General features: G+C 33.3%; 1 protein-coding gene across 6 annotated transcripts in view; it reads left to right on the top strand.

Annotated features, from left to right (window-relative positions):
* Cap-H2 (Chromosome associated protein H2) overlaps nt 1–19686 on the top strand; it is a 123825-nt gene that overhangs the window by 66644 nt on the left and 37495 nt on the right. For 3 of the 6 annotated variants that reach the window (XM_017615660.1, XM_017615665.1, XM_017615664.1), the window contains exons 4-8: nt 13012–14234; nt 14293–14651; nt 14716–14845; nt 14903–15267; nt 15327–15545. In XM_017615660.1, the coding sequence (XP_017471149.1) occupies nt 13012–14234; nt 14293–14651; nt 14716–14845; nt 14903–15267; nt 15327–15545 (2296 nt within the window). The remainder of the gene's footprint in view (nt 1–13011; nt 14235–14292; nt 14652–14715; nt 14846–14902; nt 15268–15326; nt 15546–19686) is intronic. The other 3 variants (XM_017615663.1, XM_017615662.1, XM_017615661.1) reach the window with 3 other exon arrangements.

Here is a 19686-nt window from a genome sequence, read left to right as displayed (position 1 = left end):
ATCGATATAATAATCGATATTTTTATCGGTTTTATTATCGATATTTTTAACTATTTTGTTAGCGATATTTTTTTATCGATTTTGTTAGCGATATTTTCTATCGATATTTAGCTATTTTGTTATCGATACTTATCGATGTTTATCGGTTTTGTTACCGATATTTATCCATTTTGTTATCGATATTTATCTATTTTGTTATCGATATTTATCGACTTTGTTATCGATATTTATCGATTTTGTTATCGTTATTTAACGATTTTGTTATGGATATTTTTATCGATTTTCTAATCGATTTTGCTACCAGTGGTATTATCGATGTTGCTATTGAAATTTTTATCGAATTTGTCATCGATTTTGTTATCGGTATTTCTATCGCTTTTGTTATCGATATTTTGTTGGACTTTATTATCGATTTTGTCGAGTATAAAGATAAAAATGAAGATAATGGAAAAACAGAATAACATGAATGTTATTAAAATGGACAGGGGTAGAGGTACGGATCTAGATGGAAAAAAGAGAAAAAATATAACCTTAAGCAAAAGCAGATGTGTGTATGTATATATTGGTTATGAGACAAAATAGATAAGTAACGTAAGTTTCACTTCTCCTGTGTGGCCCAGGCGCAATTACTTTTTTTTCGAAGGAGTATGATTGCGTTCTGCACTTCACAGATGCTTTTTCATATTTCGGAAACACAAAAAAAAATTATTTTACAACCATGTTGCCTCTGACGGCATTTGAACCCGGACCCTCCTGAAAGCTAACAAATAGTGACAAGCATCTCTGCTCACTGAGCTACAGCCACGCATGTAAATGTGTGTTCAAATGTTCACTTTGAATCAAGGCCAGGCCAAAAAATCTGATAAAGTTTTTCTTTCGCCACTGGGCTATGCAGACAACAATAATCGTAAAATCCGATTTGTGAGTCCAGATACATATGTACAATGTACGTATGGACGGGTTTGAAAATACCTCTAAAAATGGAGTCTTTTATGAATAAAAATAGTTTCTTAAATGATTTTTTTGAAAAAATCTCCTCAGATGACAAAACAGTTTAAGCTTAAAAAATCGACATAAAAATATTAAAAATTTTTATCAACCAAACATAATAATGAGATTTTTGATGCTGTTTTTTAACTCTTTCAAAGATTTGTGTAGAAAAACTTGAATAACTGCTCCAAAACTTTTTACCGATATAGACTTATGAGGTATCACTGGAAAGGTATTTTCTCACCCTTTTTATTTCTTTGCAAAAAGACTCATTCACGTCCCAATTTTTTCTTTATCAAATACCAACCCATCTTAATTCAACATGAAATGGCACTCGTTTATCTTACCTTCCTCCTTCATACTTTGAACGAGCTTATTCGCAAAGAAATTAAAAGGGTGAGAAAATACCTTACCAACGATGCCTCATAAGTCTAAATTGGTAAGGTTTTGGCTGAGCTATTGAAAAAAGTTCAAAAACAAAATTTTTTAAAAATACTTTTATACAAATTTTTTAAGCTTGATCTGAAATAATTTTTTTCAAAAAATATTTAAAAAAACTGTTTTTATTAATAAAACACTCATTTTTTGGAGGTATTTTCAAATCGGTCCAGCTCACGTAAATCTTAATATTTTTGCGAGATATTTTGGTAGAAGTCTTAAAATATAATAGATTTTATAATTCCAGTGGAAAAACAGTACCGATTTTTTTTGTATGGGGAGTGATGCAGGCTAGTGCACATACTTAGGTATGTATATAACGGGCTTTGTTAAGTATCAGAAAAAATCAATACAAATTTTGTTTTGCTGATTACACTATGTCCCCTGAAGAGAACCACAGTTTTCCGATCGAAAAATATTGATTTTCAAGAATTTTATACCATTTCTTCGAAAAGTTGTTTTTTCACATATAAAATACATGGAAAACTTTGAGCGCTGTGAGCACTGTCTAAATATTTTTTTATTTAAAAACAAAAAAAATAGAGGTATATTTTTTCGATGCAGAGCAATCTTAGGGGGTGGCGGCATTAAATTTCCGACTTTACTGTNACATGGAAAACTTTGAGCGCTGTGAGCACTGTCTAAATATTTTTTTATTTGGCGGCATTAAATTTCCGACTTTACTGTTTTTGGACCACCCTAATGTACATACATTTCCCGAAAATTTTTTATTTGTAAAGCCTCTGAAGAAAAACTAAAAATTCACATAAAATTACGCATAATAAATGCAAAAGAAATTTGCTNTTTTTTATTTGTAAAGCCTCTGAAGAAAAACTAAAAATTCACATAAAATTACGCATAATAAATGCGAAAGAAATTTGCTTCTATAAAAAATGTCTTAAATCAGTATGTAGCTCTTAACAAAAAAAAAAAGCTCGTACATATCGTTGCACTTTTCAGGAGAGCAAGGAAACTGTTGTAAAAAATGTTGTTGTCATTAGAAAAAAGTGTGGGATTCGACACTATGTTAAAGCCAGTATCCTCTGCACGCGTAAGGTATTGTAAATGAAAAAGCAGACGATATATTTTTTTCTTCAAGAAAATTACAGCAACCGCAAAGTTCTTTGCTAGCATCAGAAATAATGAAAAATATTTCTCGTGATTTTTCTTGAGAACTACAATGATATTTTTTTTTGATGATCAACGAAAATGAATTTTTTTGATACTTTTTTTTGATAAACAAACGATTTTTTTCTGATAATTTGTTTTTTTTTTTATAAATAACGAAACGAATTTTTTTATTTGCATATCTGTGCCGTTCAATAAAAGTAGCCTAAACCGGTATAGGCCCTTTTTCCTCTAAAGCAACATTTAATGGGATGTAGTTCAAGATGCCCTTTTCATAGAAACTTAAAAAAATATAAACATTTTCAAGATAAACTGGTTATTTTGTAATTCAAAGTAAAACCTTTTAAAGTATCTTTAATTGTGAACGGTGCAGATATATGTATTCGATATAAAAAAAATTGCCAAAAATCAACGGCAAGCTTTAGCTACTTCATATTTGCATTTTGTTGTACTAAAATTTAATGACCAACAAAACTGCATACCGTAAAGATGTTGATTAAAAAGTGAAATTTTCGTGAAATTTTGCAGAATTTTCATTATTTTTGCACAAAGTCTGCAATTTGGATTTATATGCTGTTTTTTAAGTAATCAGTTTTGCTTTCATACGAAAATAATAAAAATTAAAAAAAAACTAAAGGAAAATAGCCAAAACTTGCCCAAATGTCGCGTCCCNAAATGTTGTTGTCATTAGAAAAAAGTGTGGGATTCGACACTATGTTAAAGCCAGTATCCTCTGCACGCGTAAGGTATTGTAAATGAAAAAGCAGACGATATATTTTTTTCTTCAAGAAAATTACAGCAACCGCAAAGTTCTTTGCTAGCATCAGAAATAATGAAAAATATTTCTCGTGATTTTTCTTGAGAACTACAATGATATTTTTTTTTGATGATCAACGAAAATGAATTTTTTTGATACTTTTTTTTGATAAACAAACGATTTTTTTCTGATAATTTGTTTTTTTTTTTATAAATAACGAAACGAATTTTTTTATTTGCATATCTGTGCCGTTCAATAAAAGTAGCCTAAACCGGTATAGTTTTATTTGGGCCACTGTAAATATCCATCCCTGGTATATAATTAAGATGAAAGTAGCTTTTCGTAAATAAGGCTAAGATTGCAAGCAAGAAGTTGCTTTGAGCTAAAGTTCTTTAATTTCTTTAATTAAAAAGGCTAACTTCTTAACTATTGTAGTGATGTCTATAATATAGAATTTAATGATACATACCAGTTAATACATAATAAGAGATTCGAATTGGAAACATATTAAATAAAGACACATATTTACTTTGACTTACTTTCACTTTTTCAGACTTTACTTTTTCCAATAACTTTTGAAATTTTTTATTTGCCTCTAATAATTTTATTTCGTATAGCAGCATTGCTTAAGTTGTTGTTTTTAACAACTTATTTGTCGGTTAATGACTGCAAATAGTTTTATACCGAATTAGAAACCAGAAATAAAACGTTCATAAAAATTTAAGTACATATGCACATAGATTTAAAAAGCTGTTTAAATACAAAAGTTTTATGAAAATGTCACATTACACAACTGTTTAAATCTACATTACTTTTTATAAATAAGGCCGTAAGCATTTCCTTACATCCTCAATTTCCATATTCTATTTTTACTCTTTCAATTTCGCTGACCAACGCACTAGGGGCAATATGAGGCATTTGCTGATCAAAAATCTGTAACTTTTTTGTGTTTAAAGCTGAAATTTTGCGTGTAGATAGTGTAAGCCATTTAAATTTAAACCATGCAGGTGCCATAAGAAAAGTATATAAAAACACCCTAATAAACAAATTTTCAAGAGTATACCAAATTGAGCTTTGAAAAAAGCTTATAGTTCTCTAAAAATTATTGAATAAAAATAGTATATGTTTTACATATTAAAAATACATTTATCATCGCTTCACAATCTGGAATGAATTCACTTATTTTCATTAGGCGCGGAGTAGCACCACATATTGTACACGTAGAGCTGGAAGCTGTGCCTGTTAATACCTGGGTAACTTTTCCATCGACCATTGTAAGGAAAAGTTCATACTTGACCTGTAGTTCTTCACCATCTGTACAAATCAAAAACGGATGTAATTCATCAATTTGGGACTGTATGTTATCCACATCACACTTTGTTTTAATTGGGGTTTCCTTTGAAAACTCTATTGAAATAGGTCTACAAAATCTTACTGATGAAGGCGCGGGATTTTGCCAGATAATAGAACCAGATGCTTCATCAATTAATTTCAAAGGAACACAAGAAGCAGTGAACAGATTTGAGTCTAAAAACAACTCAGACTCCTCTGGAAGTTGTTGTTTGTACTCGCTTTGTCCAGATGAGCCGTCACATCCCCACTTGCTATATTAATTTTGTACAGTTGGAGGACCTAGCAGGTAATCGTACATACTTATATTTTGCGGTCAAGTATATCCTTAAAAGTAGGCAGCTAACTTTTTTATCGAGAGTAAATTCGTATTTCTTGGTAATTCCGTATGCATAGTGTAAGGTAATTTTTTCTAAAAATTATTAGAATCTCACAAATTAAACATCAGGTAAAAGGTGCGGTTGTCTAGTTTTCGAATATATAAATTGTTTTTTTGTTAGGTTTATAGATTTATTATTTATATGTTTAAAAGCCCAGTGATACTAGTAGCGGCTGAAATCCCGCATTCTCATGTAGTGTCACTTAAAACATCATAACTTCAAATGGCGCAAACTTGCGCAAACTTTTTTTTTCATGCTTTTAATGAATTCAAATTCAAAACATAGCCAAGCGGCGAAAACCTTCGAATCCTTCATCGGAATTAAAAAAACGAAACAAAATGCGTGTTTTATTACAGAAGCTATTGTTATTTCAAAATAAAATATTTATAGCCAATTTTAAATCTGAATATAACATGTAACTCAAGTCCGTATTTCTTAATAGGTCCTTGCTAGGAAAAAATTCCCAAACTGCGGATCTGAAAATTACTGCGCTGCGAGTAAAAATTTAAACAATTTGAATATGTCAACTTCTTACGCAATTTTCACTTTATTTCATTAAATAAACACACAAAAAATCATTATATCATTAAAGAACGCTTTATTCCCTAAAGAATGATACCAAACACTTATGTTATTTACAACTTTTCAAAAATGCATTTATAATCAGCCTTTGTACTAGCTCGATCCATAGTGCAACGCCGTAAACGATATCTACTAGTAGGCTAACAACCAGAAATGAAAAATACGCAAGTACTTACAGTACTACATGTATACAGAGAGTAGATTTGCTACTCCCTTTTGGCAGCAGCAAATATCTCTCGTACGCGATGAGAGCAATTAGTGTACTTCAAGAATCGTGAGTGTACTTACTTTGGTGGAGTAATAGCAAATAGGTAATGTATTTGCTCTCTCAACGCCAAGTAGTGTATTTATGCGGAAAAAGAGTAACAATGTGTTGTGAGTACAGTACAATGCTAAGAGTACTTACTGAACGTAATGCTGCAAATATACTGCAGCTCAATCAAGCTAGCGGCGCTGAAATGAAAAAATGAAGAAACAATTTGTTCGTATTATTGTGCTCATTGTGTGCTATTTTAGGCCACTCATCGTTGTTTTTGTGCTCCGACAATTTGGTAAATAATTAAGATTTTGCTAAGTTAACCGTAACTTTGCAAAACATTCATTCAATGAAGTCTTTTTACTACTTATCTGGGCATGAATCACGTATGACGATAATCGTCTGACGATATCGTGTCGGCGATTGTCTTGCTTCATGGAAACCAAAAATTGTTTGTTCATTTGAGCGGTATCGTCAACTCGATTCCAATTTTACTTCACGCAGCAGTTTGAAATACCACGTATGTAGTATTAAAAAAACGTTCGTTCTTGCACGATAGTGATTTCAGTATCGTTTAAAAGAAAAACAGGTACATAGTATTTATATATTTAGTTTTATATTGAAGTGAAACTTCTTTAGCGCCTGTTGGTTGGTTGGGAGTAAATAGGCAAATTCAACGGAAATCGCACACGGAAATGGTGCAACGGAAATGGTTGGGGCTGAAACAAGTGCTTCTTGTGTGTATGCATATGGTATCAATTTAACAAAAATTTGCTAATAAAAGGTTAAAGAATAACACTTAGAAAAAGACCAATGTAAGAATGAAAGTAAAGGTGAGTACATAGATAAAGAGAAGGATAAAGGCAAAGGTAAAAATAAAAACAAAAACAAAGATACGTAAAGATGAAGACCAGCGTAAATTTAAACACTTTACTTATTTATATAAGGGCAAAGGTGAAGGGGAATATGTAGATGAAGAAATTGATAAACATAAAAGTAAAAACAAAGATGAGAATGATGATACCTATAAAAGTAAAGACGAAGATAAGGGAAGAAAGATTAAAATAAAGGTAATTACAGAGGAAAGGATGTAGAGAAAGACACGTACTACGTTTTTACGTAAGCTATTTGCAAATAATTTGCAAATACCTAACTCACTGTTTATTCGATGGTGAAAAATTCTTTTTTAATATTGCCTGATTATAAAAAGGCAATAATATGACCATCGAAAAAGAAAATAAAGTTAAAAATGGCAACGTCTTGATTATTAAAAGGCAATAAGATGACCATCGAAAAAGAAAACAAACCTAGGAATGGCGGCGTCTTGCGCTTATTTGCAAATAATACCACTAATCACTACTTATTTGCGTGATTTAGTTATTTGCAAATAAAAAATTAACTCAGCGTTTATACGGCAAAGTTTACCATTTTGCAAGTTGTTATTTGCAAATAATACGTGCATATAAACGTAGTAACAGAAACTCAATCTGGGAACTATTTTGTGATTTTAGTAATTTTCGGGATTCTTGAGACTTATCGATAAAATAATCGATATTTTTATCGGTTTTATTATCAGTATTTTTAACTTTTTTTTNGTAGTAACAGAAACTCAATCTGGGAACTATTTTGTGATTTTAGTAATTTTCGGGATTCTCGAGACTTATCGATAAAATAATCGATATTTTTATCGGTTTTATTATCAGTATTTTTAACTATTTTGTTAGCGGTATTTTTGATCGACTTTGTTATCGATTTTGTTATCGATGTTTATCGATTTTGTTATCGATATTAATCTATTTTGCTATCGATATTTATCTATTTTGTTATCGATATTTATCGATTTTGTTATCGATATTAATCGATTTTGTTATCGATATTTATCGATTTTGTTATCGATCTTTTTATCGATTTTGCTACCAATGGTATTATCGATGTTGCTATTGAAATTTTTATCGAATTTGTCATTGATTTTGTTATCGGTTTTGTTATCAATATTTTGTTGGACTTTATTATCGATTTTTTTATCGATAGAGTATAAAGATAAAAATGAAGATAATAAAAGAAAGAATAACATGAATGTTATTAAAATGAACAGGGGTAGAGGTAGGGATCTAGATAGAAAAAAGAGAAAAAATATAACCTTAAGCAAAAGCAGATGTGTGTACGTATGTATACATTGGTTATGAGCAGGGAACGGATTTTATGGAAATTGCCTTTTTTTCTGCTAAAGAGATAGAGTATATTCGATTAAGAATGTCCACGATTTAGCTTTCCCTGATTCCATATATACACATTTGAAGTTGCCTTTTTTTGCCTTTTTTAAGATATTTGCCTTTTTTTTGCCTTTTTTAAGATATTTGCCTTTTTTTCCTTTTCTACCTTTAAAAAAGTGATTATAGCATTTACAATTTTTTTTTTTAAGAGATTAAAAAATATACACAAGCCCATGCGGCTTATAGAAGCGCAGGGACCTCTTGCCAAATTGGTGTTGGAAAAATTCAAAGCCGTTTTCTCAGCTAACGTAGGCTTGGAGACAATAAGGGGTGTGGATAAAATTGTAAAGGGCGAGGAAAACGCCCTTATTCCTGATAATATGAACGTTTCAAACGTTCCATATTTAAATTGGGCTCCACTTGTATCAACTTACGTCGAGCGCACATTTAGTACATTCAAGGCTTTTCTTCGCGAAAATCGAATGAAAATGCTGCCAGAAAACTTCAAAATGCATCTTGTGGTTCAATGTTACTACAACTATACAGATTAAAGTTTTATGAGTTAGAAACTCGAAAGGATAAAATAGTCAAAGATTCAAAGTACAAATTTTTCATATAATGAAACTAGTTCATAGTTTTTCTCTTTTTACTTGTAATATAAACATTTCTAAAATAAATGTATTTTTTGATTGTTCTTCGTATTTTCTGTCTTTTTTTAGTGCCTTATTTTGCTTTTTTTACAATACCTAGTGCCTTTTCCTGCCTTTTTCGCTATTTTATTTTGCCTTTTCCAGCCTATTTCGTTACTTTATTTTGCCTTTTTTATAGGTTTTTAGGTCCTAAAAATCCGTTCCCTGGTTATGAGACAAAATAGATAAGTAACGTAAGTTTCACTTCTCCAGTGTGGCCCAGGCGCACTTATTTTTTTTAAAATATTTTTTTGTTTTGTAAGGCCGGAATTGAAGAGAATGCTTTAATCCTTTATCTTTCCAAGAAAAAACATATGCAAAAACATTTTTCTATATTGTTTCTGACAGTCATTTCAGCCAATTTGTTCAATCAATTTGTTTGCCTCAACTTAAATTCCGGCATTATTAATATACATATATCCTCCTTGGATTCCTTAACGAAGGTGTTTATCAGTAGTTGACTTGCATTACTGAGAGGAACTTGGATTCCTTAACGAAGGTGGCTATCAGAAGTTGACTTGCATTACCGAGAGGAACTAATTATTCATAATTTTAATGACGAGCACACCTAAAAGTTAAACATTCTAAAAATAGAATTATTAGCAAAAACCAACAATACCAACAACCACATGCTCAAGTGAATTGCAGCGGAATAGCTGCGCTTGATTGTGTTGGCATAACAAAAATGAAAATAGTGGAAAAGAGCAAACGATAATTTACAAGGCGTACTTAGCACGGTGCATAGGCAACTGGCTGAGTCAGTGGGATCGTCGGTTCGAATCCTACTGAAAGAAGTCTGATGAGCAAATGTGGTGATTTCCGAAATAGCTATCACTTCTACCATTTTTTCAAATTATTGTTGCTTTTCCACAACAAAAAAATTTTCATTTAAAACGGCCTCGAGCTCAATATAAATTGTTGAACATAATTTTAATGTTTCAATTAACCACATAAAATCAGATCTTTGGGCAGCTGAAACGACCTATATTATGGGATTTTTGTGTTAACTAAAACTCACCACTGCAGGACTGTGATGTCGTTACCCGTAGAGAGGTTTCTCTCTCTCTCTCCATCAACAGCAATTTCATATGTTGATATGTACGCAACGGCGTTACGTCGGTGGGTAGCTGAACCATAAGAATAATTTGAATATGAACATAAATGATCTGTGGGCAAAAAATTATCTTTTTTCAAAGTCCTTTTAGAAGATGCCTTCAAAGACGCATACAGTTTTAACAGAAATGTTATTCGAAAGTATCGCAAACGTTCAAATATGGCTTAAACTTCGCTAATAAATTAAACGAGTGTTATTTTATCTCCAACATTTCTCGCTACATCCTTTAATTAAGTGCCCGTTATTGATCCATATATCCATTATGTTCTCTTCACATTTCTTAGCCTCTACATCTTCCAGATGAAGCCCTATCTATGGAAATTAAAAAAAAAAAAAATATTCACAAATATTTTGGAGACCGCTAGACTCACCTTTGCTTAGCTACCTTATTGCAATAAAGTATAAAAATAAAGATAAAAATGTGCTATAAATAAAAAAACTAAAAATAAAAAAATCCTTGTCACTGTGAATTGAACCCGAGACCAACAAAGTGGTAATCGAAAACGCAGCCATTCAGCCACAGTAGCTATTGACACAGCAGGGTAAAAAGGAATTCTTGAATTTATTTTCAAAATTTTTATTTTACTAAAATTGTAAATATTTCACAAAAAAAAATATAGTGATTTTCAAACTGTTGACGACACTACGATAGTCGACTCGATAGTAAGCAACAAAAATACATGAATCAGTGGTTTGACGACATTGTTTTGCCAATATCGTTTGAACGACTATCGTGTCAAAGTAACGTGATGCATGCCCTGGGCTTATTTTTTTGTGCTTTTTATGTGCTTTAAAAATATTGCCCAGTAAGCATTGAAAACCCGCTTGAATAGTTTTGGCCCAGTCATTTTAGTTTTTCGTAAATAAATGTTTGAAAAAAGTAAAAAACAGCATCAAAAATCTCAATACGATTCCATTGAAAATACTTTTAAATATTTTGTACAAATGTTTTAAGCTTAAAACATTTTTTCATTTGACCGGATTTTTTCAAAAAACATCTTTAAGAAACAATTTTTATTCATAAAAAACTCCATTTTTGGAGGTGTTTTCAAATCGGTCCAACTCGCCTAAATCTTAATATTTTTCCGAAATATTTTGGTGGACGTCTTAAAATATAATAGATTTCATAATCCCAATGGGAAAACAGTACCAATTTTTTTTTGTATGGGGAGTGATGCAGTCTAATGTACATACCTATGTAAATGCCACAAGAACCCAAATGTTCAACTTCAAACTGTATGTACAGTGAAAGTATGAAAGTTATCCCAAAAAAAAAAATAATTTTCGAATTTGTCGTCCTAAATTTTACTAAGAAGCGAATTTCCATTTAAATCCGTTCATAATTTTATTTTTGTCCACATTTTCACTGTGGGGCGTGGCGAAGCCTCGCGCAACCACAGCCACCTTGTATACGTATAAAACTATCAATACATATTATTTTTTGGAATGTACAGCATAAACATTTATTTATTTGCGTTTATTTTTAAGTGCAAAAGATTATTCTGTCAGCTCGAAAGCGATGCAATTTTTTTTTTTGTTTTCGTCGTAATGCTCTTTGCCGCTTTCTTCGCTGTCCGCTTCACTTGTGTTGCCACATTGAAAAATAAAGGTTTGTTTTGTTTAGAAGATAGTGAGCTGTGTACCACGAGCTATTTGTTAGAAAAAATGGAATGCAACAAAGTCTAAGCGGTAGAAATTATAGCTGCTATTTCGGAGATCACCACATCTCACCAGACTTCAGTAAAAATCGAATCAGCAGCGTTAACCACTGAACTATGCACACCCTGTAAACCAGGGTTCGTATTTGCACACACATGCTCTGCTCACACACACGCCAGAAACACATTCAACTTGTACTCACTGCTCATAGACATGTGTGTGCATAAGTGGAAAACAAACTCTGCTCACAGAAAAGTGTGTGCTGTTTGTTATTAAGCACATGCACATGTGTGTGAGCCGATTTTTGTACAAATTTCAGCCCATGCACATGCACATAATATATTTTTAAAAAAATTGGTTATTAAACGTTATTTTTTGAAAGACAATTCAATAAAAAGTGAGATGTTTGTTTTTTATATGACAGAAAACATATTAAAAAATTATTTTAAGATTTGGGATAGAAATCGAAGTGTATAAGTTTCTCTACGCAAAGCACACACATGTGCGTGTGCTTTATATTAATAAAAATAAAGTACACACATGTGCCCGTGCTTTTTACCAAACAGCACACACATGTGATGTGAGCAAGTTTTTAATTTTTTATATGCACAGCACACGTGTGTGAGCGTAAAATGTTAGGATGTGCTGTGCATGTGTGTGCAAATACGAACCCTGCTGTAAACTCTTGTTGCTAATCCATTTTCTTATTCAAGCGGCGTATTAGCTGCACTTGATAGTAGTTGGTTGAATAAGGAAATGGATTAGCAGCAAGAGTTTACGAGGTGTGCATAGCTCAGTGGTTAGCTCTACTGACTTTGCACATCGATGATGCGGGTTCGATTTCTGCTGAAGTCTATAAAAAAAACTCTGTTAAGGAGAAGTGCTATCCCAAAATTAGCAGCTATATCTTCTACCGCTTAGACTATGTCGCTTTTTCCATTTTTTCCTAACAAATAAATCGTGGTACAAAACTCAAAAACCTTGCTAAGAAGTAAGTATTATTATGCCACAATAATAATACATATCACCTTTATTCAGTTTGCTGCCGGTCAGATTCTCAATTTTTAATTTTACAAAAAAATTGGAATTCACATTCAGGATTTGACGTTTAGTGCCGGCACTAAATTTGGTATACGTTTCCGTGAATTTGAGACTTTCCTCTCTTTTGGTAGGTTATGCGTTTTTGAGGAATCTATTTAAATTGCCCATATGTGAATTTTCAACTCTCGCACTATAAATAAGTTCAGTACATAGAAAATTTGATGAAATTTTTGTTGGAAAGATGCAAAGGTCCATTTTCTTACCCGCAGATCGAAATATCCATCATTCACATTTGAAAATTACCATCTTCTTTGTTAAACCAATTACAAGTGAAACGAGTATTTATATTTTCTACGTAGTGTTAAAATATATTACAAGAAAATTTATACTTAACTATTAATATTATGTTTTTAGAGCCGAAAATCAAACAAAGAATTCTACAGAAAAACCGAAACGCACGCGTAAACGCCTCGTAGCAGTAGTAGATGATCCCTACGAAGTGGAATTAGTCCCAAGAAAATTTCGCAAATTAAGTGAAGAAAAGCGATTTCTGGGAAGTCATCCGCCAGTTAACCCTAGGGTTACGTCTTCACGTTCCTACAGAATAGACTCTGAACAATATATACACCCCGCGGCATGGCAGCATTCTAGTATTGTTGACCTAGAAAATGAAGAAGACATTGATTGTAAACGGAATTATAAGCTCTTCACGTATCATGTGGAGCATCGGTATAATACTTTGGTGGCAGACATCAATTTTAGACTACATTTTAAAGTGAAGGACTATATTGATGAGGAAGAAGAGCGTCTTGCAGAAGTAGAAGAACGCGATAACCTTTCGATCAGCGATCTAAGAGACTGGCCTCCTCTTTCGGAGGAATATGTGGAAAAATATTTGAATCTAGAAAATAGAGTTTTAGCTATAGGAGAAGCTTTAAAACAGTGTAAAAGGCCTAGGCTTGAAAAAGAACCTGATGTTATCAATAATAAAGTTACCACTCTTGAAAAAGTACAACATTCGGAACATAATATAGAATGTGATCACAGTTTGACTCGAAGCAAAGAAGAATCTGCCGCAGATTCCATGCAACATGAATCAGGTCTTAGTAATAGTATTGCCTTGAAAAACAGCTCGAGTGTGGATATTATTACAAATTTCAACGAATCTGCACTACTTGAAAATAGTGAAAAAGAAATTACTATAACCAGTGACGAATACATAAACGTAACAAATTTAACAGCGCAAAGTGCATGCTTGGGCCGTGATCTGAATTCGACGGAAAAGTCAATTTTGGAATGTATAAACGAATCCGAAAATTTAGAAAATGCATCAGCTTTCAGTTTTCAAATGAAATCTTTTGAATCTAATGCATTAGGGAATTCTGCTACATTAAATGAAATTAATAAAAGTGAAATTGCCATCAGTAACATAGCGGAGCAGTCAAGAAATGATACTGGTTTAGGTGATAGCATTAAGGAACAAACTCAAATGAATGACTGTAGTAATATAAACATCGAAAAGAAAGGTTTGTTGGTTGACAATCCTGATTTAACTGATAATTCATCTGTACTACTTAATAAAGATAAGTGCGACCAACAAATAATTGAGGTGACGGCTGAAATGAAAACCAATGATGGTTAGTTTTTTTTTAATCTTGCAATTATGATTAAATCAATATATTTAACATTCCTTAGACGAAAACGAAATCCACCTGAATAAAATTCGTGTTTACCTCCCACATCTAGACGATGAGGGCGTATATTTTTCGGATTTGGATGACCAGGAGCAACGGATGCTATCACCCAGAGTAGTTACAACTGACGTTTTCCCTTGCATACCCAACAAGGAAAATATAACTATTATTGTTGATGATGATATAAGGACCCTTTTAAATATAGTAGATGATGAACCACCTCCTACATATACGATGCCTGTGCAAATCCGACCATTTATACCTCCCGTGAAGCTGAATATTTTCAAATTTCACGAAAAAATACTTAGGCGACGTCTGCTGTTTAAGCTTGGATCAGAAATGGAACTTTTTCTTCAATCAGTAAGTACATGAATTATATTGCCACCAATATAATAATGAATGCTATTTTATAAAAATACCATAGCGTTCAATGAAACGAATACACTGTACTGATGCAAATGAACAACGACAGTATAGACCAATGAAGTTATTTAACGACTCTTTAGATGCCGCAAACGAGGCAAAAGAAATTAACAGATATGATAGCGAAACAGGTTTCCTTAATTTGTTATTTTTCATAATGATTTGTTTAATAATTTCTAATATTCTAGACTATATTCTTAGCGACGGTGAAGATACGGAAGACTTCCTGGGATTTACTGAGGAAGAGCAAGCAAATAAGATTTCACATCGTTTAAGCAGGGATTCTGGCGTTGATGCAGATGTGCCGCTTACGTCTAACTTAAGCAAAGATACCAAGTTCCAACCAGAATATGCGGAAAAATATAATGAAAATACTCAGAATCCCCGTGATCCTAAGGATAGTGAAATCGAAGAGAGAAATAATAGTGAAATGACAAAATCTACTAACACGATTGAATTAACGAATGAAGTTCATTCAGAAATGAGTAATTCGATTGAGAATTCATCATTATTTATAGAAGACGTGCACGAGATTGAAAACTCTAAAACAAAGGTACTTGTTTGTAGAAACATCGAAAAGAGAAAATACAACTTTTTTAATTTTATTTCAAGATACAAAAATGGCATGAGTATTTGCATCCTATTTTAGCGAAGGCTCGGGAGCGTCACCATTTCGATGTTTTTCAGTTGGGGACGGAAATTATGAACGAACTTCAAAAACCTATTATATCCAGAAGCCATACTCAGACTTCATCAATCACATTCCAAGAAGTAATGATTAATAAGGATGAAAGTTATGTGTCACGCTACTTTTTATCAACTTTGCTACTGGTGAGTATTATCTTTGAATAAATAAACCCCAAATAAGCGTCAAATAGGGATTATGAGTCTAAAGAACTGTATGCATACGTTATTAAACGCTAAGGTTATGTTGTTATTCCGCGGGGCCTGGGCTCGATCCCATTTTCCGACTAACATCAAAAACAATAGAAAAGAAAAAGTTGTTTCTAATAGAGGTCGCCCCTCGGCAGGCAATGACATATCTCAGAGTTTATTTCTTCCATGAAAAACAGCTCATAAAAATACCATCGCCGTTCGGAGTCGGCGTAAAACTCTAGGTCCCTCCACTTTTTGTGACAACCAGAGCTAGAAAATAACAGTTGACACTTGCAAAGTGTCCGAAAAAAACAGTCTTCACGTACACAATGGGAAGGTAGACAGACACATACCGCTGAATTCTGTTTTTGCGCAATCGACACTATGCTCAAGGAAATACCGTTGTTATCGTTTTTATTTGACGCCTTTTTTCCACAGATCACTTTGTCGCGAGCAAACTGCCGAAGTGTCTTTTGCGTATGTCTGTATCAGGGTTGTTGCGAATCTTCGCATTCGCAACCGCGGAGCTTCCGCATTAATTTTAACATTCGCATTCGCTCTCGCATTCGCAATAATCAATGGGGAGCTTTTGTGACTGCGAATGTTGTGCAAGTGCACTGATAAAACGTATATCTGGTAAACAAAATGAGAAATTGTGGCCAATATTTTTTGCCTGTGGGGATGCGACATTAANAGACACATACCGCTGAATTCTGTTTTTGCGCAATCGACACTATGCTCAAGAAAATACCGTTATTATCGTTTTTATTTGACGCCTTTTTTCCACAGATCACTTTGTCGCGAGCAAACTGCCGAAGTGTCTTTTGCGTATGTCTGTATCAGGGTTGTTGCGAATCTTCGCATTCGCAACCGCGGAGCTTCCGCATTAATTTTAACATTCGCATTCGCTCTCGCATTCGCAATAATCAATGGGGAGCTTTTGTGACTGCGAATGTTGTGCAAGTGCACTGATAAAACGTATATCTGGTAAACAAAATGAGAAATTGTGGCCAATATTTTTTGCCTGTGGGGATGCGACATTAAGTCGTGTTATCCGGGGGACTATTTGTGTAATAAAACTGGTCAAAAGTCAGACTTGTCATCTCTGATTAAAGTCTTTTTAAACATATTTAGGAAGTTCACAAGGAGTTGTATACTGTCGCATTGTTGTATGTCGTAAACTATAAACTGCTAAAACTATATTTAAGGCATTCGCCAGCTACCATAAAAGTCGTATTATGAAATTTCCCACCGTTAAGAAATAGTTGGTTGCTGTTTCAAGTCCTCTTAAACATTTATTTAGCCGATAAAAAGTTCACGACATACAAAAATACGGCACTTACGACACCTTGTGAACCATCTAGTTATTTCTCAAGCTCCTATATAACCGAGCTATCAATGGGCAGTCATACAAGCTAACACTTCTACCTGATCTTTGACATTCGTCAAAGGGAACATAGCCCTTTTAATAATATTTTTTCGGTTTTTTGTGGACCACTCTTAAAAACAAACTACTAGACATGAAAGAAGAAAGTGTGCGCTATAATTTTAAACCACATTTTCGTAATTGCTTTTGATGTTATATTCGTTTCAATCATTTCAAATATGGCTCTTTGGGAAATTTATTTGTAACAAAAATAAAAAAACAGTAATTTCGCTACTTGTCGGGCAATATTTTTTCAGAGGGTTTGGCGGTCGCGTGCTGTAGTGGTCAATGGTCAGCTCCGATGCAGTTCTCAAAAAGGAATTATTCTTGCACCGTAAAAAAGTGTATGACTGAAAGTCCTCCCAACTGCAGCGTCCTTCAAAAAGAATTTAAAATATTGTCAAGTTTCAATCGAGGAGAATTTATAATATTATCAAGTCTTACACGCAGATATTTGTCGCCTCGAGCGAGCAGTTATTTAATTGGGCAGGTTTGATTTACAACCCCTTAAGAAACAAGCTGTAACCTGCAAAGACAGCAGCATTATTTTTATTAAATATAATAATAATAATAATAGATTGGCGCTTACACATTATGTTAGTGTTTGGCCGAGCTTCTCCTCCGATTTGTGGCGAGCGCCTTGATGTTGTCACACAGAGCGGAGGGACCTATTGTTTTTCATGGCAGAAATACACTCGGAGGTTTGCCATTGCCTGCCGAGGTACGACCGCTGTTAAGAAAAAACCTTTTTTCTATATTTTTGCGATGTTGCTTTGACCAGGGTTTGAACCCAGGCGTTGCGGAGAGGAAGCGTGCACTGCTTACCACTACTCCACATTATTAAATATAATGTTCCGATTTTTAATTTCAAGCACTAAATACAATAAACATTGTCAAACACTACCTATCTAAATTATTATTTTTGAAACACTTGACATCCGCATCCGCGGATGTCTAAAATTCCACATTCGCAGCATCCCTAGTATGTATGCATGGTTGTGAGTGAGGCCCTTTTGTATGCGCCAACACATAACTGATGTCGTTTGCATCTGTTTGAATGTAGGGAGTATTAGAATGTCTGTTGTTGTGACAAAGTAAAATGCATATATATGTATGCACTAGGGACTTTTTCCGATCCCGGGATTTTCGGGATGACGAAGTCACAATGCCAGGATCCCGGGATTTAGATATTCATTACTTTTCAACAACTTGAATCGACAAAATTGCTTCTATATTGTTTGAGAAGCTCTCCTACCATGAAATAAATAATGAATAAATGGGTTTGAAACCATGGTACAATAATTACAGGTATTGTCTTCGCCGAGAGAGCGCATATTCCGATCTGCCTTATTTAAAAAATATCATTGTTGACTACACTAAAACGTTTACTGCTGGAAATATCCCTTTTTCCATACCCCATATACCATATACACTTGTGATCAGCTAATTAAAGCTGCAACATTTTGATCAATTTTGGCTATTTTTGTTTTGTTTATTTAATGTTTATTATTTTTCGATAAAATAATCTAGATTTCAAACTTTGTGCAAAAATTATGAAAAATCGGCAAAGTTTCAGCTAGAATTTCTAGATTTTTATGAGTATGCAGTTTAATAGCCCATTAAATTCTAGGGTAATAATGTGCAAGTCTTAAGTTGCTAAAAAATCGCGTTGATTTTTAATAATTTTTTGTCTGACTTCATGTCGCATTTTTCCATAATAATAACTAGATTGGCGCTTACACATATGTTAGTGTTTGGCCGAGCTTCTCCTCCGATTTGTGGCGTGCGCCTTGATGTTGTCACACAAAGCGGAGGGACCTACAGTTTTACGCCGACTCCGAACGGCGATTGTATTTTTATGAGAAGCTGTTTTTCATGGCAGAAATACACTCGGAGGTTTGCCATTGCCTGCCGAGGGACGACCGCTGTTAAGAAAAAACCTTTTTTCTATATTTTTTGCGATGTTGCTTTGACCAGGGCTTGAACCCAGGTGCTGGTGAGTGAAAGCGCGCTCTGCTTACCACTACACCACAGCGGGCTTCATGTCGCATTTTTCCATACAAAAAAAAATTTTCGAATTTATTTTGTATGGAAAAAATTTGTAATGCAGTAAAAAAAAAAATTATTAAAAATCAGTGCGATTTTTTAGCAACTTAAGACTTTATTACCCTAGAATTTAATGGGTTATTAAACTGCATACTCAAAAAAATTCTAAAAAATCTGAATAAAAAGTTGAAAATTTAGCTGAAACTTTGCAGATTTTTCAAAATTTTTTCACAAAGTTTGAAATCTGGATTTATATAGTGTTTGTTATATAATGAGCTAGACTTTTATTGAAAAATAATAAACATTAAATAAACGAAAGCAAAATAGCCAAAATTGATCAAAATGGTGCTGGCTTAATTAGCTGATCACAAGTGTATGTTCACGTACTTTTTTCAACAAACCATCTTATAGAGAACTTATTCAAATTGCAAAAGCTGAAAAAAAAACCATCGTATATACTTACAAGTATGGAATCCTATGCCCCTTTTTGTCTATTCTCTTTCTAACAGCGGACGTGCCTGCCAAACTGAAAAGCATGATGGCGGCAGTGTTTGACAGGCACGTTCGACGATGCGAACGGCAATGGAAGGTAAGAAATGGAAGATGGATGACATGAGAATGAAA

The sequence above is a fragment of the Rhagoletis zephyria genome, unplaced genomic scaffold (genome assembly GCF_001687245.7).
Source record: "Rhagoletis zephyria isolate East Lansing unplaced genomic scaffold, Rhagoletis_zephyria_1.1 Rzeph_scaffold_01053, whole genome shotgun sequence".
NCBI lineage: Eukaryota > Metazoa > Arthropoda > Insecta > Diptera > Tephritidae > Rhagoletis > Rhagoletis zephyria.
The sequence above is the reverse complement of the archived record's forward strand: the minus strand, read 5'-3'. Positions and strand labels throughout refer to the sequence as shown.